The 27,600-nt window shown below is 35.2% G+C and overlaps 1 protein-coding gene and 1 non-coding gene across 2 annotated transcripts in view; one reads left to right on the top strand and one right to left on the bottom strand.

Moving 5' to 3' along the window:
- The window catches only part of EYS (eyes shut homolog), a 38,655-nt gene extending 17,065 nt beyond the window's left edge, over nucleotides 1–21,590 (bottom strand). The window contains 5 exon segments of the mRNA XM_068984060.1: nucleotides 14,100–14,209; nucleotides 20,820–21,099; nucleotides 21,102–21,216; nucleotides 21,218–21,424; nucleotides 21,426–21,590. Of these exon segments, the coding sequence (XP_068840161.1) occupies nucleotides 14,100–14,209; nucleotides 20,820–21,099; nucleotides 21,102–21,216; nucleotides 21,218–21,424; nucleotides 21,426–21,590 (877 nt within the window).
- A 2,580-nt stretch (nucleotides 21,591–24,170) lies between these two features.
- Nucleotides 24,171–24,242, top strand: TRNAS-GGA (transfer RNA serine (anticodon GGA)). The gene has a single exon. It is a non-coding gene; the product is annotated as a tRNA-Ser (tRNA).
- Nucleotides 24,243–27,600: the final 3,358 nt, after the last annotated feature.

Raw genomic sequence — 27,600 nt, 5'->3', positions numbered from 1 at the left:
AATGGAAAGAGTGACAGAGTGTTGGACTCCAAAATCACTCCATATGGTGACTGCAGCCATGAAACCTAAAGAGGTTTGCTCCTTGGAAGAAAAGCTCTGACCAACCTAGAACATATTAAAAATCAGAGACATTACTTTGCCTACAAAGGTCCATCTAATCAAAGCTATGTGTTTTCCAGTAGTCATTTATGGATGTGAGAGTTAGATCATAAAGAAAGCTGAGCACCAAAGGACTGCTGTTTTTGAACTGCCATATTGGAGAATACTCTAAAGAGTCCCTTGGAATGCAAGGAGATCAAACCAGTTAATCCTAAAGGAAATCAGTCTTTAATATACATTGGAAGGACTGATGCTGAATTTGAAGTTCCAGTATTTTGGCCACTTGATTGGAAGAGATGACTCACTAGAAAAGTCCCTGATGCTAGAAAGATTAAAGGCAGGGCAGAAGGGGACTACAGAGGAAGAGATGGTTGGATGGCATCACTGACTCAATGGACATGAGTTTGAGCATCTCTGGGAGATGTTGAAGGACAGAGAAGCCTGGCTTGCTGCAGTCCATAGGGTTGCAAATAGTAAGATAGACCTGAGCAAACAACATGTTTCAGAAGTTTAACTAAATTTATGCTTATTGAGAATTCAATCCCTTTTATTTGTAATCAATTTATACTCGCATTCCTTAACACAAAAAATAAAGAAGTCATGATCATCCTGATATCTCATAATATTAATAATTAACATTCATTAAATTAATAATATATACAACATACTTAGTCAACACACAAATTATCCTGAGACAATTTTCAGTGGAATGAGGAGCTCCTGTATGCATTGTTTGGCTAATCAGTCAAAAGGGAATTTATCTCAAAGGAAAGACACCAAAAACACCAGTAGGACAAAGAAGCTTCAGTTCCCTCATCAGGCTGGATTGGGGTAGCAAAGGAAATTCTTTGGGTTAACAATTGGATACAGAACCTTTAGTTATTTTAGTCTTATATTATTGTGGATTATGCTGTGCTTAGAAGACCATATCATCATTAATGCCAATAATGATTACAGCGACTAGAGAATTAAAAAAAAAAAAAAGATCCTACACAGTAAGGTTTTACAATGTAAATAGCAATCAAAATTACAATAAAGCCTTTCTAGCCAACAACTAAGAAAATAATAAGCATCATTAAGAGTGTAACTTGTCCAACTCTTTGCCATAATTTTACCTCTCATTGTATGAATACTAAGCCATAGAGTTGATTGTACCTGTAATGTGCCTATTGGGTTCAAGTAACAAGATTATTTATCTACTATACTTAACAAATTATACTTACAAGAGTAGGGCTAGTTCAATTCTCTTCTTGGCAGGGGGTTAGAGACATGGTGGAATGGACTGAGATTAGTTTTCCAGCCTTTATCAGAATTGAGTTGCAAAGTAAGATTAAAATTCAATTAAAAAAAAATATCTGACTTACCTCCTGCTAGCTTTCCTTTAAATGGACAAAATATTATTCTCATTCTACCCACTGGTAGAGATTTTGAAAATGAGGTAATTTTCTTTACCTTGGAAAATGTTCTGCCTCCCTCTGCTTTAAACTTCCAATGAAATGTTCTTAGTAATCTTCACTAATCAGATTGGTTATCTCTTAGAATGATACCTGTGGTTATCATGTCCTGAAAAATAATTATTTTTCCAGTGCAATGACATGGCTTCCAAAAATTATTAATCTCGGCTATAAAGATCACAGCATGGCTTCCAAACAAACCTTGAATCCCGAATCTAAAACTATTATTTGCAGCTGTAACTTAATCCTAAACTAAGACTGAGAGCTTATTTTCTGACAATCACTTGTTCCGATATCAAATGATTTTTGAAGAGTTTTGAAAATCTGGAACTGACCAAAAGAATTTTAATACTTCTATTATTTAATAATAATACTTATTAGTTTTTTGAGATAAACATTATGAAGTTATAAAATCAGAGAAAATAATTTTATAATAGACAAATATAAACCTTGTATAACATTTTCAAACTGAAAAAAACAGAATTACAATGAAGAATACATTTCATTTAATTTCAGATTGAACTTTCACTTCTTAATTTCATTTTTATAATGTTTGAAATTATATACTTTTACCTCATGGCTAATTATTATTTTCATACTCTTTCATGATATTGAGGTGTCTTAAAATTCAGGATTTTTTTTTTTCCAAAGGTCTCACTAGTTTTATTTTTGTTTATTTATTTATTTAATTTTTATTTTTACTTTATTTTACTTTACAATACTGTATTGGTTTCGACATACATTGACATGAATCCACCACGGGTGTACATGCGATCCCAAACATGAACCCGCCTCCCACCTCCCTCCCTACAACATCCCTCTGGGTCATCCCCATGCACCAGCCCCAAGCATGCTGTATCCTGCTTCAGACATAGACCGGTGATTCGATTCTTACATGATAGTATACATGTTTCAATGCCATTCTCCCAAATCATCCCACCCTCTCCCTCTCCCTCTGAGTCCCAAAGTCCGCTATACACATCTGTGTCTTTTTTGCTGTCTTGCATACAGGGTCATCAGGATTGTACTTATTTCTTTGCCATCTTGATGTAAAATTGCATTAGATATTGATGATTAAACTGATCCCCTCATCATAGCTATAATATTCTAAAATATATTAACTCCAATATTTTCAGTCTTTAGTGAAATTTAAGAGCAGTGAAATTTTGACACAAAGGATAATTTCTGTAATGTGTGCATTCGTGCTAAGTTGCTTCAGTTCAGTTCAGTTCAGTTCAGTCGCTCAGTCGTGTCCGACTCTGCAACCCCATGAATTGCAGCACTCCAGGCCTCCCTGTCCATTACCAACTCCCGGAGTTCACCCAAACTCATGTGCATCAAGTTGGTGATGACATCCAGCCAACTCATCCTCTGTCGTCCCCTTCTCCTCCTGCCCACAATCACTCCCAGCTTCAGGGTCATTTCCAACGAGTGAACTTTTCGCATGAGGTGGCCAAAGTATTGGAGTTTCAACCTCAGCATCAGTCCTTCCAGTGAACATCCAGGACTCCTTTAGGATGGACTGGTTGGATCTCCTTGCAGTCCAAGGGACTCTAAAGTGTGTTCCCCAACATCACAGTTCAAAAGCATCAATTCTATGGTGCTCAGCTTTCTTCACAGTCCAAATCTCACATCCATACATGACCAGTGGAAAAACCATAGCCTTGACTAGACGGACCTTTGTTGACAAAGTAGTAACTCTGCTTTTTAATATGCTATCTAGGTTGGTCATAACTTGTCTTCCAAGGAGTAGGTTTCTTTTAATTTCAGTCATGTCAAATTCTTTGTAATGCTATGGAGTGTAGCCCACTAGACTCTTCTGTCCAGGGGATTCTTCAGACAAGAATACTGCAGTGGATTACCATACTCTCCTGCAGCGAATCTTCCTGAACTAGGGATTAAACTTGAGTCCCTTATGTCTCGTCCATTGTCTGACTGGTTCTTTACCATTAGCACCACCTGGAATACCAATTTATGTAATAACAATTGATTCATAAGTTATTGGAAATATAAAATTTATAATTTTTATTATAACTCTTTGGAACACTATGATCTCATTTTTTGTAAATTCTGCTTCATATATCAAATAACAAATTTTAATATGTAAAGATCAAAAAGATTATACATTTATACATAAAAGATTATACAAAATCCCAAAAGACTTTTGAAGAAATTCATTAGGAAAACATGTATAACTGAAAATAGAGATGGATGGATACATAGATACATATGTGCATGCATAACACATACATTATAACTACTAAAAGTGTGATATTTTCTGTACATTTTTGGCTAAGACTTTAATCACTTAATAATACAATGCATGCCCCAAAATATTCCAAAATGTTATATTTACTAGATCTTCTAAGAGTCATCAGATTATTTTGCCCATAGTAACACAATGCTCATTGAGTATCATTGTCATTGCACAGTAGCTCAGTCATATCCGACACTCTGCAACCACATGAACTGCAGCACGCCAGGCTTCCCTGTCCTTCCCCATGAGCTTTCTCAAACCAATGTCCACTGAGTCAATGATGCCATCCAACTATCCCGGGCTCTGTCATCCCCTTATACTCCTGTGTTCAATCGTTTCCAGCATCAGGGTCTTTTCAAATGAGTAGGCTTTTCCAATCAGATGGTCACGTTTGAGCTTCAACTTCAGCATCAGTCCTTCCAATGAACATTCAGGATTGATTTTCGTTAGAACAGACTGATTTGATCTCCTTGTAGTCCAAGGAACCCTCAAGAGTCTTTTCCAACCCCACAGTTCAAAAACATCAGTTCTTCGGCACTCTTTCTTCATTATGGACCAACTCTCACAAACATATATGAGTACAAGAAAACCCATAGCTTTGACTAGATAGACCTTTGTTGGCAAAGTAATGTCTCTGATTTGCTGTCTAGTTTTGTCATTTTCTCCCAAGGAGCAAATGCCTTCTAATTTCATGGCTGCATCAGCAGTGATTTTGGAGCCCAAGAAAATTAAGTCCAACACTCTTTCCCTAGTTTCCCCATCTATTTGCTATGAAGTAATGGGACCAGATGCTATTATCTTTATTTGTTTGAATGTTGAGTTTTAAGCTAGCTTTTTCACTCCCCTCTTTCACCTTCATCAAGAGGTTCTTTAGTTGCTATACAGCCTTGACAAATACCTTTCTAATTTGGCATTAGTCTGTTGTTCCAGGTCTGATTTTTTTTTTTATTTAAATTTATTTATTTTAATTGGAGACTTTACAATACTTCTATTTTACTTTACAATATTTTATTGGTTTTGCCATTCACCAACATAAATCCACCATGGGTTTACACATGTTCCCCATCCTGAACCCCCCTCCCAGGTCTGGTTCTAACTGTTGCTTCTTGACCTGCATACAGATTTCTCAGGAGACAGACAAATGAAAGTGAAAGTCGATCACTCATGTCTGACTTTTTGCAACCCTGTGGACTATACAGTCCATGGAATTCTCTAGGCCAGAATACTGGGGTGGGTAGCTGTTCCCTTCTCCATGGGATCATCCCAACTCAGGGATTAAGCTCAGTTCTCCTGAATTGTAGACAGATTCTTTACCAACTGAGCCACCAGGGGGAAGCCCAAGAATACTAGAGTGATGTCTCCATGGGATCTTCCCTACCCAGAAATCAAACTGTGATCTCCTGCATTGCAGGTGGATTGTTTACCTGCTAAACTACCAGGGAAGCCCTTCTCTTTCCCATCCCTTTAATAATTTTCCACAGTTTGTTGTGATTCACACAATCAAAGGCTTTCGTGTAGTCAATGCAGCAGAAGTAGTTTTTTTTGTTTGTTTTGTTTTGTTTTGTTTTTCCTGGAATCCTCTTCCTTTTTCTATGATCAAACAGGTGTTGGCAATTTGATCTCTGGTTCTTCTGCCTTTTCTAAATCTGCATTGAACATCTAGATGTTCTCATTCACATACTGTTGAGGCCTAGCTTAGAGAATTTTAAGCATTACTCTGCTAGCAGGTAAGATGAGTGCAATTGTGAATTATTTTTATCATTTTTTGACATAGCCTTTCATTGCAATCGGAATGAAAACTGACTTTTTCCAGTCCTGGATCCACTGCTGAGTTTTCCAACTTTGCTGGCATATTGAGTGCAGGACTTTCACAACATCATCTTTTGGAACTTGAAATAGCTCAACTGGAATTCCATCACCTCCGCTAGCTTTATTCATAGTGATGCTTTCTAAGGCCCACTGGTTTTCACACTCCAAGATGTCTGGGTCTTGTTGAGTGATCACATCATCGTGGTTATCTGGGTCATTAAGATTTTCTTTCTGTCTTTCTTTTTTTAATATATATATATATAATTTTCTGCATATTCTTGCCACCTCTTCTTAATACCTTCTGCTTCTACTAGGTTCATGCCATTCCTTTCCTTTATTGAGCACATCTTTGCATGAAATGTTCCCCTGGTGTCTCTAATTTTCTTGACGAGATCTCTAGTTTTTCCCATTCTACTGTTTTCCTCTATTTATTTGCATTGATCACTGAGGAAGACTTTTTTACCTCTCCTTGCTATTCTTTGGAACTCTGAATTCAGATGGGAATATCTTTCCTTTTCTCCTTTTCCTTTTACTTCTCTTCTTTTCTCAGCTATTTGTAAGGTATTTGTAAGCTATGTGTAAGCTCTTCAGACAACCATTTTGCCTTTTTGCACTTCTTTTTATTGGAGATAGTTTTGATCACAACCTCCTGTACAATGTTACAAACCTCTGTCAATAGTCTTTCAGGCACTCTTTCTGTCAGATCTAATCCCTTGACCTCTTTGTCATTAACACTGCAAAATCATAATGGATTTGATTTAAGTTATATCTGAGTGGCCTATTTGTCTTCCTTACTTTCTGTTATTTAAGTCTGAATTTTGCAATAAGGGTTCATGATCTGAGCCACAGTCAACTCCTGGTCGTGTTTTTGCTGACTCTGTAGAGTGTCTCTTTTTTTCAGGTGCAAAGAAAATAACCAATTTGATTTCAGTGTAGACAATCTGGTGATGTCCATGTGTAGAGTCATTTCTTGTATTGTTGGAAGAACAACACAAAACTCTTTTAGCCTTTGCCCTGCTTCATTTTGTACTCCAAGGCCAAACTTGCTTGTTACTCCAGGTATCTCTTGACTTCCTACTTTTGCATGCCAGTCCCCTATAATGAAATGGACTTTTTTTTTTTTTCAGTGTTAGTTCTAGAAGGTCTTGTAGGTCATCACACAACCGTTCAACTTCAGCATCTTTGACATTAGTGGTTGGGGCATAGATGTGGATTATTTTGATATTGAATGTTGTGCCTTGGAAACAGAGATCATTCTGTCATTTTAGAGATTGCAACCAAGTACTATGTTTCAGACTGTTACGTAGGTGATGAGGACTATTCCATTTCTTTTAAGGGATTCTTACCCACAGTAGTAGATATAATGGTTATCTGAGTTAAATTCACCCATTCCCATCCACTTTAGTTGACGGATTCGTAAAATTTTGATGTCCACTCTTGCCATCTCCTGCTTGACCACTTCCTATTTATCTTGCTTCATTGGCCTAACAGTCCAGATGCCTACGCAACATTGTTCTTTAAACCACTGGACTTTACTTTCACCACCAGACACATTCTCAACTGTGTGTTATTTCTTCTTGGCTCAGCCTCTTCATTCCCTCTGGAGCTATTTCTCAGCTCTTCTCCAGTAGTTTGTTGGGCACCTACCAACTGAGGAAGTGTCATATCTTTTTGTCTTTTCATACTATTCTTGGGGTTCTCAAGGTAAGAATGCTGCAGTGGTTTGACACTCTCTTCACCAGTGCACCAGGTTTTGTCAGAAATGTCCACCATGACATGTCCATCTTGGGTGGCCCTACAAGCCATGGCTCAGAATTTCACTTGGTTAGCCAAGGCTGTGAGCCACATTATTTCTGAGATATAAGTTTTCCCAAGTTATCAAATGACCATTTATCCTATATTTTTCTAACTAAATGCTATTGTTCACATTTGCATTATGCAAACAATTGTGTTTCATTTATCTCTACTTTGTATTTTAAATTCAATCAAGGCCTTTTATAGGATACCTAAATAGTATTTAATTTACCATGAGGAGAAACGTGAACATTAACTAGTGATAACTACATGTCTTTACTCAATAGAAATAATCTGGGTCAGTGGAACCTCAGGAAATTATGAGTTATGTGTATATGTTTTACATGAAAGACAAACTGAGGCTGAACATTCCAGTCATGGAGTGTGTAGAGAGTCTATATATCCTTGCTATAGAAGATGGTAAAAAGGGGTTGGTAAATTACAGCTGTAAGCCAAATATGGTCTTCCACCTATTTTTGAAAATAAAATTTTATTGAAAATAATAAAATTAATTTCTTTACATACTGCTTATGGATGATTTCACCTTGCAATAGCAGAATTGAGTTACTGTGATAATACCACATGTCTCAGAATGTATAAAATTCTTAGTATCTTATTGATTACAGAAAAAAAAAATAAGTTTGCAATCTCCAGGTCAAAGTATACAATGATTTGTTTATTTTAGGGTTTTCTGATGTTTATTTCTTATTTTACAATAAATAACTTAAATGCAGTAGTATAGATTTTTCATAAAAAGTATGCCTAATAGATACATTTATATTAAAAAGTAATAATTGAAAAAAATATTTATTTCCCTTTAAATTTGATAATGAGTTTACTATGTCACTTATTGATTCATCACTGAGAATAGTGACATCACTGACTAAATGAAGCCAGGTTTGCTCAAGAACTATCAGCATTTATTTAAATGTTAGGGATTATTTTTAAAATCCCCTTATACTGATGAGTTGGGTTCAGATGCAGTATGTATTCTTACATAAAATTCTGTGAAGCATGAATTTTCATTTAGATCAAATGACTATGCTAAAATTATTTTCCTCATTTTCTATTGCAAGTTTGCCTGTACACACAAAAATTAAAGTGATTATTATAAATGTTTTGGCTCAGTAAACAAAATGAATAGGTACACAGTTAAAAGATAAAAGACAATACCCTTAAATCAAAGATTTCAAAAAGATAATCAGTTCATTTCAATGGTAGTTTGATTTTTTTCCTTTCATTTTATTGAGTTAAAATAAAGCTTTATAAATTTATTCTATTGAAGGCAAGCAATCCAACAATGTTAAGAATCCTCTTGAAAATTCATTAAAAATATTCAAAGAAAAAGTTATGTGCTGTGTTATTGTGCTAAAAACTATATATTTTTTAAATTTCATGAATATATATTATTTGCTCAAGTGAGAAAAGGATGAAAATATATGCAGTTGGAATTGTGGTTCATTCATAATTCATATTTTAAAAGCAAACCAGATGTGATGTTCACATAAGTAGAATATAATCTATAGTCAAAAATTTTACAAATAATTGAAAATATTCACAGGTCAACTGACAATTTTTTCTTTAAAGCTGACATTGAAACAAAAAAAAATGCTTTCCCTTTCTGCCATCCATTATCAATTTGAATTTTAGAAAAGTTTGAACTTGTTAAGAATGACTGAAAATAATACAGTATCTCAGGAAGGTTTTGGCATTTTAGTGAAGAATTTTGTAAGTTTTTGTTGCATCTTATTCAAAACCAGCTACAAGTACTTGATAATAAAAACAAACAATAAGGTACAAGGATAATTTTCTGAAGGTTAGTTAATTATTCTTATTTTTAAGACATTAAAACTTGTCCTTATACAATACAATTAAGACACTTAACAAGTTCAAAGACTTCAAAACTGCTCGAGATTATAAATGCTATAATTGGGCATTGTAATAGCTATACCTGTGGAATACAACATTTGAAGGAGACCCTATGTTTCAAAGATTAACTTTGTGCAGAATATAATGGAACTCAAACACAGCAACCTAAGATTTTTCAAACATCCAAAGGAATCATATGTAGAGATCACTTATTTCATTAGGGTTCTCTTTGAAAATGTTTGCAAAAATATAACTCTGAAATGAATAAAAATATAGCTCCTATGGAAATATTTATTGATGCATTTTAGGCAGGAAAAAAAATTGAGAATACTTAACACTACCATATTTTCATTTGAGATTAACAGGAACCTCAACATGTGACTTCCCTGGTGGCTCAGACGGTAAGCGTCTGCTTACAATGTGGGAAACCTGGGTTCGATCCCTGGGTCAGAAAGATCCTCTGGAGAAGGAAATGGCAACGTACTCCAGTACTCTTGCCTGGGAAATCCCATGGATGGAAGAGCCTGGTAGGCTACAGTCCACGGGGTCGCAAAAAGTCGGACACGACTGAACGACTTCACTTTCACCTTCACATTCAACATGTGCTCAGTGAAAATGTCCTCAATTAAGAGAGCATAGTTATCAGAAGAGCCAATAGAAAGTATTAACAAGTTCAAATTTATTAATCATAAATGCAATTTTTAAGAGGGTATAGGTAGAGTTCCAAAAAATTACAACTGTAAAACCATATTGAAAAATATACTCATTCTTCAGAAAAAAAAAAAAAAAAGTACACATAGCTTCTCTTATATCATTTGTAATGTTTCAGAAAATCAATCTAAAATATATTTTAAAATATTCTTTTGATTTGCAGAGGAAAAATTATAATATTTTCTTTGGAAATTATATGATTAAAAATAAATTTTGAATAGAGCTACCTTATATGTCTGTTTAATGAAATCAATTTTCCAGAGAATTAAAAATATTTCAAATATATATGGAACTCTTTTAGCTACCTCTTCTGTCAGAAGGGGGCTTCCCTTGTGGCTAAGCTAGTAAAGAATTTGCCTTGCAGTGTGGGAGACCTGGGTTTGATCCCTGGATTGGGAAGATCCTTTGGAGAAAGGAAAGAATACCCACTCCAGAATTCCAGTCTGGAAAATTCCATGAACTGTATACCCCATGAGGTGACAAAGAGTCAGCCACAACTGAGTGTGTTTCATTTTCACTTTCTGTCAAAAAATGCCATGTTTTGGAAGATAAATTATATGATCTTCATAGATCTGCAGGATGTGGTAAGATATTAAAAAACATGTTTCAGCTCATATCCTATCTCAAGAAAATAAATTACCTGAGGGAAAATCTCTGAAAACATTTCTTTAAGACAGTTTTACTCACAGCATACATACCCTCTTATTATAGGCAATAATACCCTCCTATTATAGGCAATAATACCCTCTTAATACCCTTTTATTATAGGCAATGACTGATACACAAGATGGTCAATACCAAAATCAGATTGATTATTTGCAGTCATAGATGGAGAAGCTCTATACAGTCAGCAAAGATAAGACCAGGAGTGGACTGTGGCTCACATCATGAACTCCTTATTGCCAAATGCAGAACTAAATTGAAGAAAGTAGGGAAAACCAATAGATCACTCAGGTATGACCAACATCAAATCCCATATGATTATACAGTGAAAGTGACAAACAGATTCAAGGGATTAGACTTGATAGACAGAGTGCCTGAAGAACTATGGACTGAGGTTCCTGACATTGTACAGGTAGCAGTGATCAAGACCATCCCCAAGAAAAAGAAATGCAAAAAGGAAAAAAAAAAAAAAAAAAGGTTGTCTGAAGAGACCTTACAGATAACTGAGAAAAGAAGAAAAGTGAAAGGCAAATGAGAAAATGAAAGATATATCCGTCTGCATGCAGAGTTCCAAAGAATAGCAAGGAGAGATAAGAAAGGCTTCCTCAGCAATCAATGCAAAGAAATAGAAGAAAACAATAGAATGGAAAAAACTAGAGATCTCTTCAAGAAAACTAGATATATCAAGGGAATATTTCATGTAAAAAATGGCACAATAAAGGACAGAAATTATATGAACCTAACAGAAGCAGAAGATATTAAGAAGAGGTTTCAAGAATACACAGAAGAACTATACCAAAAATAAATAAATAAATAAATAAATAATGACCAAGATGACCACGAATGTGTGATCATTCACCTAGAGCCAGACATCCTGGAATGTGAAGTCACGTGGGCCTTATGAAGCATCACTATGAACAAAGCTAGTGGAGGGGATGGAATTCCAGTTGAGCTATTTCAATGTTTTTTTTTTTTACTTTATTTTACTTTACAATACTGTATTGGCTTTTGCCATACATTGCATCTTAAAAGATGATGCAATAAAAGTGCTGCACTAAATATGCCCACAAATATGAAAAACACAGCAATGGACAGAGTACTGGAAAAAGTCATTTTTCATTCCAATCCCAAAGAAAGATAGTGCCAAAGAATGGTCAAACTACCGTGCAATTGCACTCATCTCACATGCTAGCAAAGTAATGCTCAAAATTCTCCTAGCCAGGCTTCAATAATATGTGAACTATGAATTTCAAGATGTTCAAGGTAGATTTAGAAAAGGCAGAAGAACCAGAGATCAAGTTGCCAATATACATTGGATCATCAAAAAAGCAAATATCATATATGAAACGAATCACCAGTCCAGATTTGGTGCATGATACTGGATGCTTGGGGCTGGTGCACTGGGACGACCCAGAGGGATGATACTGGGAGGGAGGAGGGAGGGGGGTTCAGGTTGGGGAACATGTGTATACCTGTGGCAGATTCATGTTGATGTATGGCAAAACCAATACAATGTTGTAAAGTAATTAACCTCTAATTAAAACAAATAAATTTATATTTTTAAAAACTTTTTTTTTTTAAATAAAGAAAATGCAAGAGAGTTCCAGAAAAGCATCTACTTCTACTTTATTAACTACACCAAAGCCTTTGACTGTGTGGATCACAACAAACTGTGAAAAATTCTTCAAAAGATGGGAATACTAGACCACCATACCTGCCTTCTGAGAGATTTGTATGCAGGTCAAGAAGTAATATTTAGAACTTGATATGTAACAATGGAATGGAAAGGAGTACATCAAGGCTGTATACTGTTACCCAGCTTATTTAACTTATATGCAGAGTGCATCATGTGAAATTCCAGGCTGAATGAAGCACAAGCTGGAATAAAGATTGCCAGAAGAAATATCACTGACCTCAGTTACACAGATGACACCATCCTTATGGAGGAAAGCAAAGAATAATTAAAGACTCCCTTGATGAAAGTGAAAAAAGATAGTGAAAAATTTGGCTTAAAATTCAACACTCAGAAAACAAAATCATAACATCTGGCCCCATCACTTTATGGCAAATAGATGGGGAAACAATGGAAAAAGTGAGAGACTTCAATTTTGGGGGCCCCAAAATCATTGAAGATGGTGACTATAGCCATGAAACTGAAAGGTGCTTGCTCATTGGAAGAAAAGCTATGACCAAAATAGACAGCATATTAAAAAGCAGAGACATTACTTTGCTGACAAAGTTCCATCTAGTCAAAGCTATGGTTTTTCCAGTAGTCTTGTATGGATGTGAGAGTTGGACTATAAAGAAAGCTGAGCACTGAAGAATTGATGCTTTTGAGCTGTTGTTTTGGAGGAGACTCTTGAGAATTCCTTGAACTGCAAGGAGATCCAACCAGTCAATCCTAATGGAAATCTGACCTGAATTTTCACTGGAAGAACTCATGCTGAAGCTGATTTTCAAAATTTTGGCCATCTGATGTGAACTGACTCATTTGAAAAGACCCTAATGCTGGGAATGTTTGAAGGCTGGAGGAGAAGAGGACAACAGAGGATGAGATGGTTGGATGGCATTACCGACTTGATGGACATAAGCTTGATTAAGCTCCAGGAGTTGGTGATGGACAAGGAAGCCTGGGGTGCTGCAGCCCACTGTGTTGTAAAGAGTTGGACACAACTGAGCAACTGAACTGAACTAAACTGATACACCCTATTAAACTTTAAAATCTATCTCAACTATGGTAGGTGGAAGTATGTGTAAGATAAACATTTGGAGCTATCACTCTTCACAGTTTGAGAGACACATAACTTTTACTTTTATCAGGAAAGGATTCTTTAGGTGTCTACACATGACAGGAGACACCGTTGCCCAAAATAATTTTTAAATATACTGATGGTCAGGTATATTTCCCAGAATATGAAGACTATAGGAGAGATCAAAAATGAGATAAGAATGGTTTAAACACAATTTCATTGTTAAATATTTAATGAAAAGTTAAAAAAAAATACTATTGGTTTCAACAATGATTTTGTTTCACATCTTTAAATTCATTCAAGAAGGAATAAAGCTTTTTTACTCTTTATGAAAGGGAATTTGCCAGAAATGACTTGTTATATAAGGAGAAATGGTAGATACAATTTTACAAATATGTGCAAAATATACACTATTTCTAAATCAATGTTTGTACCTAAGAATAAAATATATTTTATCATGATAATAAGACTGTTTAAATTGTGTCCAGATTCTCCATATATTATGAAATATGTAGCAGAATAATTAATTGTTAATCAAATTGATCTCAATTTTATCCCTAAAAAGTCTGAGTATATAATCACTAAGCTTGTATTCATCAGTAATAATTGAAACATTTCAAGTTTAAGCTGAAATAAATGAAAAAATTAAAACTATTTCTGTGTATGTATATATACATACATGTGCATTTTTACCTGAAAATGGTTCCTCACATTCACAAAGGAAGTTACTTGCAGTAATATTTCTATAGTTCCCATGGAAACAGACATGTCATTTTCATTGGTCAATTATTTCTGAACAAGTTATGCTTATAAAGATAAAATAAAATCAGTGTTTCAACTAGATTAAAATATTTACATTGTATTCATAGATTGTTTTCATTGGTCATAGATTTTTCCTAAATTCTTTCACTTTTAACATCATAAAATTTTCAAAATATGTAATTTTAATTTAGAAATAGTGCCTAATCAAGATGGATTTAAGTGGAAACAAAATTAATTTCAGTAAATTTAATCTCAGTTTTTCCATTCTTTTACCAGAAGACAGGGCTTCCCAAGTGACACTAGTAGTTAAGAACCTACCAATACAGGAGACATAAGAGCCTCAGGTTCAATCGCTGGGTTGGGAAGATCACCTGGAGGAGGACATGACAATCCACTCCAGTGTCCTTGCCTGGAGAATCCCATGGACAGAGGAGCCTAGTGGGCTACAGTCCATGGGATCACAAAGATTTGGACACAACTGAGTATACACACACACCACATGACACTATTAAGAATACTTTGATGATTGTTGGTATTTCAGCTTTAGCTAATTTTATGATAAACTGAATGTGTTAATTCAGATTATAGTGACACTTTATCTGAATTTAACAATTCAGTAACACTTTATCTGAATGTGTTAATTATGTTTTGGGAGTAGATAACTACATGTAGGTCCCAGTTCTTCAACATACCCTGGTGACATTGCAGGGGTAATATACAACATGACTCACTCAAATGTTTGCTGTGTTTTAGCCCTACCATGTAGCCAAGGTAATGACTCAAACTAGGAAAATATAAAGGTAATATACCATTTGAAGAAAAACTGGGGCATGAAGTTTCAGTCAAGCAAGACAAAATAAGCACTAGAATTTTGCTCAATAGCATTGCAAGTCAAAATATTATGTCAAAAATAATATATTTCATACTTAAAATTTTGTTCTAAGAGAGTGGAAGTCAGACTGATTATTTCCACAGTAAAATGAAATCAATGAAACAAAGCCTAATATAAAATCCTTTGGAAAAATAGAAAAGACTTCTTGGATTCTCAGAAGCTATGCACAAACTTTTAAATTTTCATTTTCTAGCTGCTATACAGTAATCCAAGTCTAAGTCCCAACCAGCAATGCTGAAGAAGCTGAAGTTGAACGGTTCTATGAAGACCTACAAGACCTTTTAGAACTAACACCCAAAAAAGATGTCCTTTTCATTATAGGGGACTGGAATGCAGAAATAGGAATTAAAGAAACACCTGGAGTAACAAGCGAATTTGGTCTTGGAAAAAGTGATGAAGCAGGGCAAAGGCTCATAGACTTTTGTCAAGAGAACACACTGGTCATAGCAAACACCCTCTTCCAACAACACAAGAGAAGACTCTACACATGAACATCCCCAGATGGTCAACATGGAAGTCAGATTGATTATATTCTTCACAGCCAAAGATGGAGAAGCTCTATACAGTCAGAAAAAAACAAAACCGGGAGCTGACTGTGGCTCAGATCATGAACTCTTATTGCCAAATTCAGACTTAAACTGAAGAAAGTAGGAAAAACCACTAGATCTTTCAGGCATACAATAAATAAAATCCCTTCTGATTATACAATGGAAGTGAGAAAAAGATTTAACGGACTAGATCTGATAGATAGAGTTACTGATCAACTGTTGACTGAGGTTCATGACATTGTAGAGGAGACAGGGATCAAGATTATTCCCATGGAAAAGAAATGCAAAAGAGCAAAATGGCTGTATGAGGAGGGCTTATAACTAGCTGTGAAAAGGAGAGAAGCAAAAGGCAAAGGAGAAAAGGGAAGATATAAGCATCTGAATACAGAGATCCAAAGAATGGCAAGGAGACATAAGAAAGCGTTCTTCAGAGATCAATGCAAAGAAATAGAGGAAAAGAACAGAATGGGAAAAAATAGAGATCTCTTCAAGAAAATTAGAGATACCAAGGGAACATTTCATGTAAAGATGGGCTCAATTTGCCTCAATAAAGGACAGAAATGGCATGGACCTAATTGAAGCAGACTATATTAAGAAGAGGTGGCAAGAATACACAGAAGAACTATACAAAAAAGATCTTCAAGAACGAGATAATCATGATGGTGTGATTACTCACCTAGAGCCAGACATCCTGGAATGTGAAGTCAAGTGGGCTTTAGAAAGCATCACTATGAACAAAGCTAGTGGTGATGATGGCATTCCAGTTGAGCTATTTCAAATCCTGAAAGATGATGCTGTGAATGTGCTGCACTCAATATGAGAGCAAAATTGGAAAACTCAGCATGGCCACAGGACTAGAAAAGGTCCGTTTTCATTCCAATCCCAAAGAAAAGCAATGCCAAAGAATGCTCAAACTACCGCACGGTTGCACTCATCTCACACACCAGTAAAGTAATGCTCAAAATTCTTGAAGACAGGCTTCAGCAATACATGAGTCATGAACTTCCAGATGTTCAAGCTGGTTTTAGAAAAGGCAGAGGAACCAGAGATCAAATTGTGAACATCCGCTGGATCATCGAAAAAGCAAGAGAGTTGCAGAAAAACATCCATTTCTGCTTTATTGACTATGCTAAAGATTTTGACTGTGTGGATCACAATAAACTGTGGAAAATTCTGAAAGAGATGGGAATCCCAGAGCACCTATTTAGGATTCTTGAGAAACCTATATGCAAGTCAGGAAACAACAGTTAGAACTGGACATGGATCAACAGACTGGTTCCAAATAGGAAAAGGAGTACGTCAAGGCTGTATATTGTCACCCTTATATGCAGAGTACATCATGAGAAACGCTGGGCTGGAAGAAGCACAATCTGGAATCAAGATTGCCAGGGGAAATATCAATAACTGCAGATATGCCAATGACACCACCCTTATGGCAGAAAGTGAAGAGGAACTAAAATGACTTTTGATGAAAGTGAAAAAGGAGAGTGAAAAAGTTGGCTTAAAGCTCAACATTCAGAAAAGTAAGATCATTGCATCTGGTCCCATCTCTTCATGGGAAATAGATGGGGAAACTGGAAACAGTGTCAAACTTTATTTTTGGGGGCTCCAAAATCACTGCAGATGGTGGCTGCTGCCATGAAATTAAAAGATGCTTACTCCTTGGAAGGAAAATTATGACCAACCTAGATAGCATATTAAAAAGCAGAGACATTACTTTGCCAACAATGGTCCGTCAAGTCAAGGCTATGATTTTTCCAGTAGTCATGTATGGATGTGAGAGTTGGACTGTGAAGAAAGCAGAGCACTGACAAATTGATGCTTTTGAACTGTGATGTTGGAGAAGACTCTTGAGAGTCCCTTGGACTGCAAGGTGACCCAACCATTCTATTCTAAAGGAGATGAGCTCTGGGTGTTCTTTGGAAAGAGTGATGCTAAAGCTGAAACTTCAGTACTTTGGCCACCTCATGCAAAGAGTTGACTCATTGGAAAAGACTCTGATGTTGGGAGAGATTGAGGGTAGAAGGAGAAGGGGATGACAGAGGATGAGATGCTGGATTGCAGCTCTGACACAATGGACATGAGTTTGATTGAACTCTGGGAGTTGGTGATGGACAGGGAGGCCTGGCGTTCTGCGATTTATGGGGTTGCAAAGAGTCAGACATGACTGAGCAAATGAACTGACCTGATACCTTTATCCAAATTCCACTTGTACAAGCTATGTTTTCCTATAGCCCAAACATTGTATAGCATATATTTCTGTTCAATTAATTACACAAAATTGCACATATACTTCACAGAGGAGTGTGTCTACAAAATTTCAGGGCCTAACAAAATTCCAATGGACAAATGTCCGTACAAAATCATTTCACATAAATTCACAATATCCCTGTCACCCACTATAAATGAAATTTTAATTTACTTTGTGAGAAGTTTTGCCCAGTTTTTCCTTTCCAGATTCCTTATAGACTGACATCCCCGTTCACTAATGTAGAACTCCTCATCTTGCATTTACTCTCTAAACAATACACAAAACAATGAAAATGTAAGTCAATATGATTGTGTGCCAACATGCTCCCATACATAAAAGCTAAATACTAGTTATATATTCAATAGTTCATTGTCTGTTTCAGTCCATGCGGGTGTAATGGGCTAAACTGTGACTCCCCCACAACATTCTTGTCTTGAAATCCTAATGCTTTTAACCTGATAGTGTGACTTCCGTGAAGACAGGGTCTTTAGAGATATAGTCAAGATTAAATGAAATGACTAGTTTCGATTCAGTTCAGTCACTCAGTCTTGTCCAAGTGTTTGTAGTCCCATGGACTACAGCATGCCAGGCCTCTCTGTCTGTCACCAACTCCCAGAGTTTATTCAAACCCATGTCCATTGAGTCAGTTTAGGTCCTGATCAAAAACGATTGATGTCCTTATGAGAAAAGGATGCACAGATACCACAGAGGAAAGGAGGTTGAAGACACAGGGAGATGGCTGACAATGCACTAAACAGAGGCCTCAGAGAAACCAGTCCTCTTGACAACTTGATTGGGACCACTTAGCCTCTAGAACTTTGGGAAAATAAACTTCTATTGTTGAAGACCTTCACACTGTGGTTCTTTATTAAGGTAGTGCTAACAAAATGGTACAGTAAACATTCTCAATTTCTTTCCATTCTCAAAAAGATACAAAATATTTCTAATATTCTAATATTTTGGTATCTTTTGGGACTTCAAATTGAAGTAATTTTCCATAGGTAAGGTAAAGTCGCTCAGTTGTGTCCGACTCTTTGTGACCCCATGGGCTGTAGCCTACCAGGCTCCTCTGTCAATGGGATTTTCCAGGCAGTAGTACTGGAGTGGATTGCCATTTCCTTCTCCAGGGGATCTTCCCGACCCAGGGATTGAACCCAGGTCTCCCACATTGTAGACAGACGCTTAACCGTCTGAGCTACCAGGGAAGTCCAATTTTTTTTTTTCCTTTTTTTTAATAGAATATAATAATGATATATGCTCAGTGTTTTAAAAAATAATATTAGGTATTTTACATGTTTAAATTTTAGTTATTCATATTATATACTGTTAAGTTACTAAATAAATAAACATTGGGAAATAATTCAATGCAATCACGATAAAAGTGTTGAAATAATATCCCATAATATATGATTACATCTGTGCCAGTTAATATTATAATAGACGGTAGAGACTTTTCTGGCCAAATATTGTCTAAAATGCTTTGGACAGGCTAAAATGTATGCTTTAGAAGCTTTTAATTAAATTACATTTTCATTCACCCTAAATCAGAAACCTGAGTCCTTTTTTTTTTGTTTTGTTTTGTTTACCTGTCTTAATTTTAATTCTCTGCTACACTTTGAGTCTGGGTAACTTAACATCTTTTATCACCACTGTCACTAGAGTCAAATGGGAATTTGATCCCAGTCACATAGAGAGGATCTCCAGTGGATATTTCTGGGATTAAGCTCTGAAATAGACTCAGAACTTCCTTCCTAAGGAGTCTAAAATTACTTTTTGAATCATTGCCTTAAGTGAATTTTGGAGCCTAATGAGTTTTTCCATTGCATTTTATGGTACAGTCCCCTCAAGTCTGGCTCCAATGGAGTTTTCCCAGGCACACAGAAGAACGACCTTATTGAAACCATTCAAGTTTGCCCAACAAAATTGCAGTTATAGCCCTGAGTCTAGCCTGCTCCAGCCACATGGACTGCTCACCTGCATTCCCTTCTCCTGATCAAAATATACTGTGGGTCTGTTACATATTTTCCCATCCTGTCATTGCCAACTATGCCAGGTTTGTTATAGATGCCCTTTGTTAGATCCTTTCTCACCCAGAACCTCTATTAACTCTACATGCCAGGTATCTGGAACTGTCATTGAAAGAAATTCTTTCACACATTCCCAAACATCAAATGTTCCCTATATTTTTTCAATGTTTCTCTTCACTTTCCTTTGATGATTCAAATTCCTTAGTAAACTTTCAAATAGAAATAGTCTATTTCTCTTAAATTTTCATATCAGCCTCAGGTAGCCCTTCTTATTGCTTCATCCACTGACAAAATATCTTCCTTTATAAACTTTCCTCATCAATGCCTCTTATTTAGCATATGAAAATCATTTAACTTTTTTTAAAAGTTAATAAATATATCAAGCTCTCTCCCTCCTTGCTATTTTTATCTATCAATCACTTTATAGAGTGTCATCCCTACACTATACAGAACACTGCTTTGTGTTCACAATTATTTCTTTTTCTCTAACTCTCCCAAGCAGCTTCAATACTTTCCCCTCAACAAGGTAGGGTTTTTTTTTTTTTTTAAATTATCCTCAACTCATTGATACCCTTCATTCTACACTATCATCCAGAACTGCTTTCCTCAAATACCATAACCTTGGGAATTTTATTTAAAAACTAAAACATATTATTCTGATAATTTTTAATGATATATTGAGTGAATTTGGAGAATGATGCAAAAATAGGTATTTCAGCATAAAACACATGTATTTTTAAGAAATCTTATTTAAATAGGCATATATTTTAAAGAATATTTGATAGGATTTTTATATTCTTGGAAATCAAATTTAGCCAATTCTAAAAATTATACCAAATTCTTAAAAATGTAGCCTGCCTGTAGGTAAGTAACCATGTTTGAATTCAGTCTATTTTACTATTTTAATAGAGTGATGTTATTTTAAAAATAATCTTACCTGTAAATGGTGGGTCATGGATATATTCATGCCTTTCTTATTCTATTTTTTTTGTTGTGTTAATGCCACTGCCGCTAATTTTACATGATTTACAAGAACATTCATTCAACTCCTAGAAGTATTTCCCAGAAAATGGAGGCTGACAATGACGGCTGTACGTCTTGCTTCAAACTTCCGTAAGACATCGACCATGCCCAGAGCAAAGTTCTGAACTATGATTCTCCTGGCACAATCGCTCTTCTACTGTCACATTTAGGCCAAGGCCCAGTTGACAAAGGAATGAACTATTACTGTGATAAAATAATATGTTCTAACACTCAGCCACTAAGAATTAACAATGTGCATTCCTTTTAGTTTGCAACCAAACTAAATCTGATCTTCAGATTTAAATCAACCACAACTGATCTTCAGTTGTGGTATTTTGCAGACAGTCAATGAATGATGCTTCATAAATGTTTATTATTCCTGTATATTGAAGAGATGGTTCAGAAGAAATTACGAGGATATCTCCTATTTGAATTTGCAAAGGGCAAATGTGGTAAACAACTTGATTGCCAGAATTATTTATTTTAGTATTTACATCTCCAATCCAGCAATCTCTGCCTGACATTTAGGCACATGTCTTCTTTTAGTGTCTAATTTACCACCTACACTGAGGGCCCTGTATGCCATTCTTTCACCAAGTGCCTTTTGCATGTTGTTTTCACGTTTGTAAACATGCTACAAAGAATCGCCAGGCTCACAAGCATAATTAATTTGCTAGTCATTTTGAAAATTGTGCCTTGCAATCTATCATAAAGTGTAATAATGAATTGTTGCAAAACACGCTTTTAACATTGTTGGAAATATCTAAGCAGAGACTTGATTCAGAGATTCCTAGGTACTGGCTTCTTTTTGTAGTCCCAAAGTGCAAGCAGATTTGATGACTGAATTTTGATCAAGAACAGTAGAGTTCAACTAAAACAGAGAAAAAAAAGAAAGTTTTCTTAACTTAATGATATAGAAAATTATTACTTGCTTTCTCAAAGACTGTGTCATCAGCACCTAGGCACCTTCTTTGTGAAACTAGGCCAGGAAAACTGTGGTCAAGATACATTGTATCTCTTCCTGAACTATATACTCACCTGCTTCTGAAACGTGTTGGTCTCATTAGACAATTAAACCAGCAATTTACTGAAGTTTTTTATACCATGTTTCAACATAACTGAAACACACTAGTCAAGACCCTTCTTTTATGTGGTTTATTTATTTATTTTTTCAGATACAAGTATCCCTCTCTGATTGGTTTTAGAAAAACTTCTTTAACAAATACCTAGAATAAAAATGGTTCAAGTATATTATTTATGTAATACTTCTCACAAATATCAGGCTTAAGGAATCTGTTGGTGACCAATTATGTTCTTGTAATCCAAGAGGATGGAGCTTCCACATTCGTACAATATTCATGGAAAATTCTGTTCTACATATGGCTAAAATCAGAATGAGTATTCATCCAACTTCTGAAGAAATGATGGGAGAGTAAAAGGCAAAGAGAAAAGAAAGTATAAAATGGTGCAATGAAGGGACGATGCACAGAAACAGCGTGCATCTCTTTTCCTGCTCAGCTTCACCATTCACTCCCAATGAGAAGGTAGGAATTGGGGGTCAGGTCTGTTGTAAGGCACCATTACTGTCCAAGGGCAATAAACCAAATGGCTATTTTGAGATTTAATATATAAGGTTATTTAAAAAATAATAACTAACATTTATTGAGGGTTTTCTCTGTGCAAAGCATTCTACTCCTTAAATAGTTGCAATCCATTCTCATAACAAAATTCAAATTCTCAAAAGAAAGATAAATGGTTTAATATAAATAATCTTTGGATCTATGTTATTTATTTTCTCTATTTCTTAGACCATATGGATTTTCATTCCCTCCATTGCTTTATAAATAAGAATACATTTAAAAGGTTAATTTAAATAAATTAATATAGTAGTATTGAATTAACAAGATAGAATTAAAGACTGAATTAGATTATGTAAACATATAGAAGTTATTTTATAAATGGTAGTTTTATTATTGTCTAATTTTGCTCAGTAATCAACATCCACATTTATCAGATTCAAAATACCAGCATTCTCTAGCATATAGAAACAATAGTCTTTAAATATTGTTAAAATAAATTATTTCATGCCATCATGTTGTTAATTTTTAGTTTATATCAAATATTTATGGTAAATCTAATATATTGATGAGTATTGTAGGTCATGTAGAAATTAAACCTGAGTTATAAATTGTTATTGCTGTTGTTTAGTCACGAAGGCATGGCTGACTCTTTTGTGACTCTATGGACTTTAGCCATACCATGCTCCTCTGTCCATGGAATTTCTGAGGTAAGAATATTGGGTTGGGTTGCCATTTTCTTCTCCAGGGGCTCTTCCCAACCCAGGGATTAAACCCATATCTCCTGCTTTAGCAAGTAGATTATTTACCACTGAGTCACCTGTTAAGCCCCAAGTTATAAACTACCACTTGGTAAATTCAATTTTGTATATTATAAATCTATAAGATAAAACACAGGCAATATACTATTGCTACCTTAAGATTTATGTGGAAAGTGTTAAATTATAGCTTAGAACTAAAAATTATGTGCAATCATGTTCATTTAAAATATGTTAAATATAACTTCTGAATTTAAATAAATAATAACCTTAAGGTTAAAAAGATACTTTCAACAAATATATTTGATCCCGATGTACATGAAAGACAATATGCTGAGTTCTAGGTATTGGTCAATGACCAAGTGGAGTTAGGTGTTGATGTAAAGAACTGAGAATTTAGTGATAGACACAGATTAATGGGCAAGCAACATCATCAAGTTGCTATCGAAAAGATAGTCTAGAGCCCTCTAAGAAAAGGCCACAGGAGCATTTAATAGGAAACAAGGATAAACTGGACAATGAAGTTTAATCATTTAGGAAAATTGCCAAGGAAGGAGAACTCCAGGAGAAAACAGTTAGCTGAAGATTTTGGAAATAGTGTGATACTGTATGCTTTCCAAGGAATGAGAAGTTTAGCTTCTAAAAGTAGAGGGAAAAGAACTTATAATAAAATATGCACCCAATTCAGATAAAGATTATTTCAAGAAGGATCAGACATTGTTGGAAAGAAGGTCACATTTTATACAGGGGAATTGAAAAGCCTCTTGAAGATCTTATGTAGGAGGTTAACAAGAGTAAGGACATTGGCTTAATAGGAATGTGAGGAAGGTATTTGTGGATACACCTGGGAGAGTTGAGAATTTGGGGAGGGGGCAAACACTGTAATCTAATGAAATAATAATGATGGTCTGATTAATGCAGTGGCTTCCCTGGTGGCTCAGAGGTTAAAGCGTCTGCCTGGAATGCAGAAGACCCAGGTTCGATCCCTGGGCTGGGAAGAGCCCCTGGAGAAGGCAATGGCAACCCACTCCAGTACTCTTGCCTGGAGAATCCCATGGAGGGAGGAGCCTGGTAGGCTACAGTCCATGGGGTCACAAACAGTAGGATACGACTGAGCGACTTTACTTTACTAGAAATATAACAACACCAGTGGACTCCAGAAATACGCAAATGCTAGGTCTTGATGCAAGTAATAAAATATTCAAGTAAGGTCTTGATGGCTGCTGACCCAAGGGGAGAAAAAGAAACCCAGATGCAGGAACAAGATGATAAAGGAGAGCGAATGTCAGAATCACTTAAGTGTATATAGATTTTGAAGTGTGTCTGAGTGATTTTCCTATAGAATACCCAGATATCAATGGTATGTAGAGGTATGAGTGTAGTAGAGAATCTGGGCTGGGATTTCAAATTTTATCATATTAATCACATACTTTTGAATTTCAGTATGTATGTAAACGTTTTGTAAGATTGTTTTAAGATGGGAAAAACTTGATCTTATTTGAATCATAAGGAAGGAATAACTACAAACATAATAAAGCAGATGGAGTTGCAATGAATGCAGTACAGGGTAGGAGGAAAGAAGAAAGATCACTGTATATTGTTAGAGTTGTGGAAAGAAGTTGAGTAATTTATCTTGTGGGATTTTTGATTGTCTCTGTGAAAGAAGAGGTGGTTGAAGGAGATGGTTATATTGGAGAAAAGAGAGGAATGGACAAGGTTTGAAATAAGCAGTGAAAATATGTGAGAGAATGTTAATTTAAAAGAAAAACAGAAGGATCACTAGGCAATATTGAAAAACTTTTGTGGCTGTAAATCACAAACTTAACAGTAGTATCAGCCTGCACAGGTGCATTATTTTCCCAGTAGCCTAGTTTGAAAATGTGATAAAAAATTAAGTAGTCAATGGGTTTAAACAAACACAGTCACCAGCAAATTACATTTGCACTGAAGCAGAATTAGATCTGTATGACAGTTTTTAGACTAGCTGCAGATGTGAGCTCATATTACTGAATGACTAATCCTGTACTTCTCAGAATTCTCCGTGTCCCTAATTATTGTACATTTATATTTTCTAAGAGAAAGTGACTTGATGTTTTCCATTTCCACTTAAAAAAATAAATAAATAAAATGGCAAGCCATGGAGGGGGCAAAAAAAAACTCTCTGAGGTCAGTTTGCATCTAAATGTACCAAAACCAAAATGCTTTGTGTTTTACTAGAATCAAAAATAGTATGAACATCACATACAGATGTATATGAATAAAGAGGTGTAATTTGAACTCAAATTTGAACTCCATTCTTCATTTTAAAAGAACTCTTCAAATCCTGACCAAAGTGAAAGCCAAGTGACATTCTGCTCACTTCTAAACATATACATATGTTCATGGTATGTATAAGAGCCGCATTCAGGGATTATTTTCACCCCATTTGTGGTATTGCCATCTTATTAAAATCTTGAGCCAAGAAATCCAGAGTTATGATGGAAGTATTCATAACATTGTGCATGATAACAACCTGAACATCACTCAGAACTGACACTACCAAGATAATATTTAAAAGAAAAAGCAAATGAGTAATTTTAGATAATGTAAGCTAAATCACTTTAAAAGAAGCTTCGTAGTTACATTACTCTAACAACAACAACAAAAGCACAACTTAGAGTCAATAGTTAATAAAACATAGATAACATTTCTCCCATTCCAATGAACAAATTATCTTAAATGACCTTAAAATTAAGGAAATGTATTCAAACAAATAAATTGTACCTAAGCAAAGAATGATTTACATATAATGTGCCTATTATAGTGATCAGATTCTGATAGGCATTCAATAAATGATAGCTGAGTTAGTATTAGAAATAATGTTTGTAACTCATTTGCATTGGTTTTGTTTAGGCCCCAAGTTGTGTCCAGCTCTTTTGTGATCCCCTGAACTATAGCCCACCAGGCTCCTCTGTCCATGGACTTCCCAGGCAGGAATACTGGAGTGGGTTGCACTTTCCTTCTACAGGCAATTTTCCTGACGCAGGGTAGTGCCCAGGTTTCCTGCGTTGGCTGACAGATTCTTTACCACTGAGCCACCAGGGAAACACTTGCTTGATACATAATATCATGAACTGTGGAAACCTGTAATGAGTTTGTAATTGATTCTATGATAACTGATCATTTTTCTTTTTTCACACTATTATGAAGTATGATTTTACAATAAATAACTTTTTCTTTTTATATATTATATGTTATACTTGATAAAACATATGCAAAAATAAAATTTGTAAGTATCAAAAATAAAATGGGCAGACATAAAAATTCTAATGTTCTGTGTTTGACCTTTGGATAATCTACATCATATTTGAGATACCACATATTGGACTAAAATTGAGGGTAGGTGATGGGGGAAAATTTTTTTAGAAATGTCAATAAAGCTACCAACAATACAGAGGATGAACATCCTAGGCAGGAGTCTAGAAGGGGGGCCGGAGAGTAAATTTAAATGTCAGAGTTGAGACAGAAGCAAGGGAAAAGAGGAGACAGCTAGTGTAGGAAGAAGACTATTTGAAAACCTGATCGTGAACAAGACACCACAGTGAGAACAAGGACTTAGGTGAAAGATGACAGATAAAATCCTGAAGAACTATAATGTTCTAGAGATAGATGAAAGGTGATAGTTCTAAATAACTGCATGTTTCTATGTTTCTAAGGAAAACAATAGAGGGAAACATCCTTTTTTTTTTTTTTTTCCTCACAAATTTAGTACTTACATGTAAACTATGCTCTGGCTTTACTAAATTTGATGGCTAAATATAGTTTAACTGATGTAATAAGGAGAAGAAAATTAGATGGTGGATTTAAGAGAAAAATTCAATGTATTGATAGAAACCTATTTGATAAACAAATTGTCTATGAAAAAAGGAGACTGAATAAAAAGAAATCAATAATTGAATTAAACTCATCAAACAAATGAGGAAATTCAATGCATGGATATTACAATTAAGGAGACTATATAAATTTTATTTGCCATAATGTATTAATAGCTAGTATATAATATCTGGATCCAAATGTTAACTGGAATGGAAAGAAAAATCCACGTGTTTCACTTCTAAAGAATACCCATGATGCTTGATAACTCTCTGTATATAAAATATAAAGGATAAAGGAGTCACCATTCTAAGGACTATCATTTTAATTACTATTATGAATTCTATATTAACTTTTCTATGTATTGTGATTGGTTAAACTGTATTAAACCACTTAATTTAATACATGACATTGTGAAAATGTAAATACATTATTGTTGACATCTCCCTAAGGAGTTATAAATTATTTAGTAATATTAAACTCCTAATTTTAAAATATTACCTC

Source organism: Capricornis sumatraensis, chromosome 11, assembly GCF_032405125.1.
Source record: "Capricornis sumatraensis isolate serow.1 chromosome 11, serow.2, whole genome shotgun sequence".
NCBI lineage: Eukaryota > Metazoa > Chordata > Mammalia > Artiodactyla > Bovidae > Capricornis > Capricornis sumatraensis.
The sequence above is the reverse complement of the archived record's forward strand: the minus strand, read 5'-3'. Positions and strand labels throughout refer to the sequence as shown.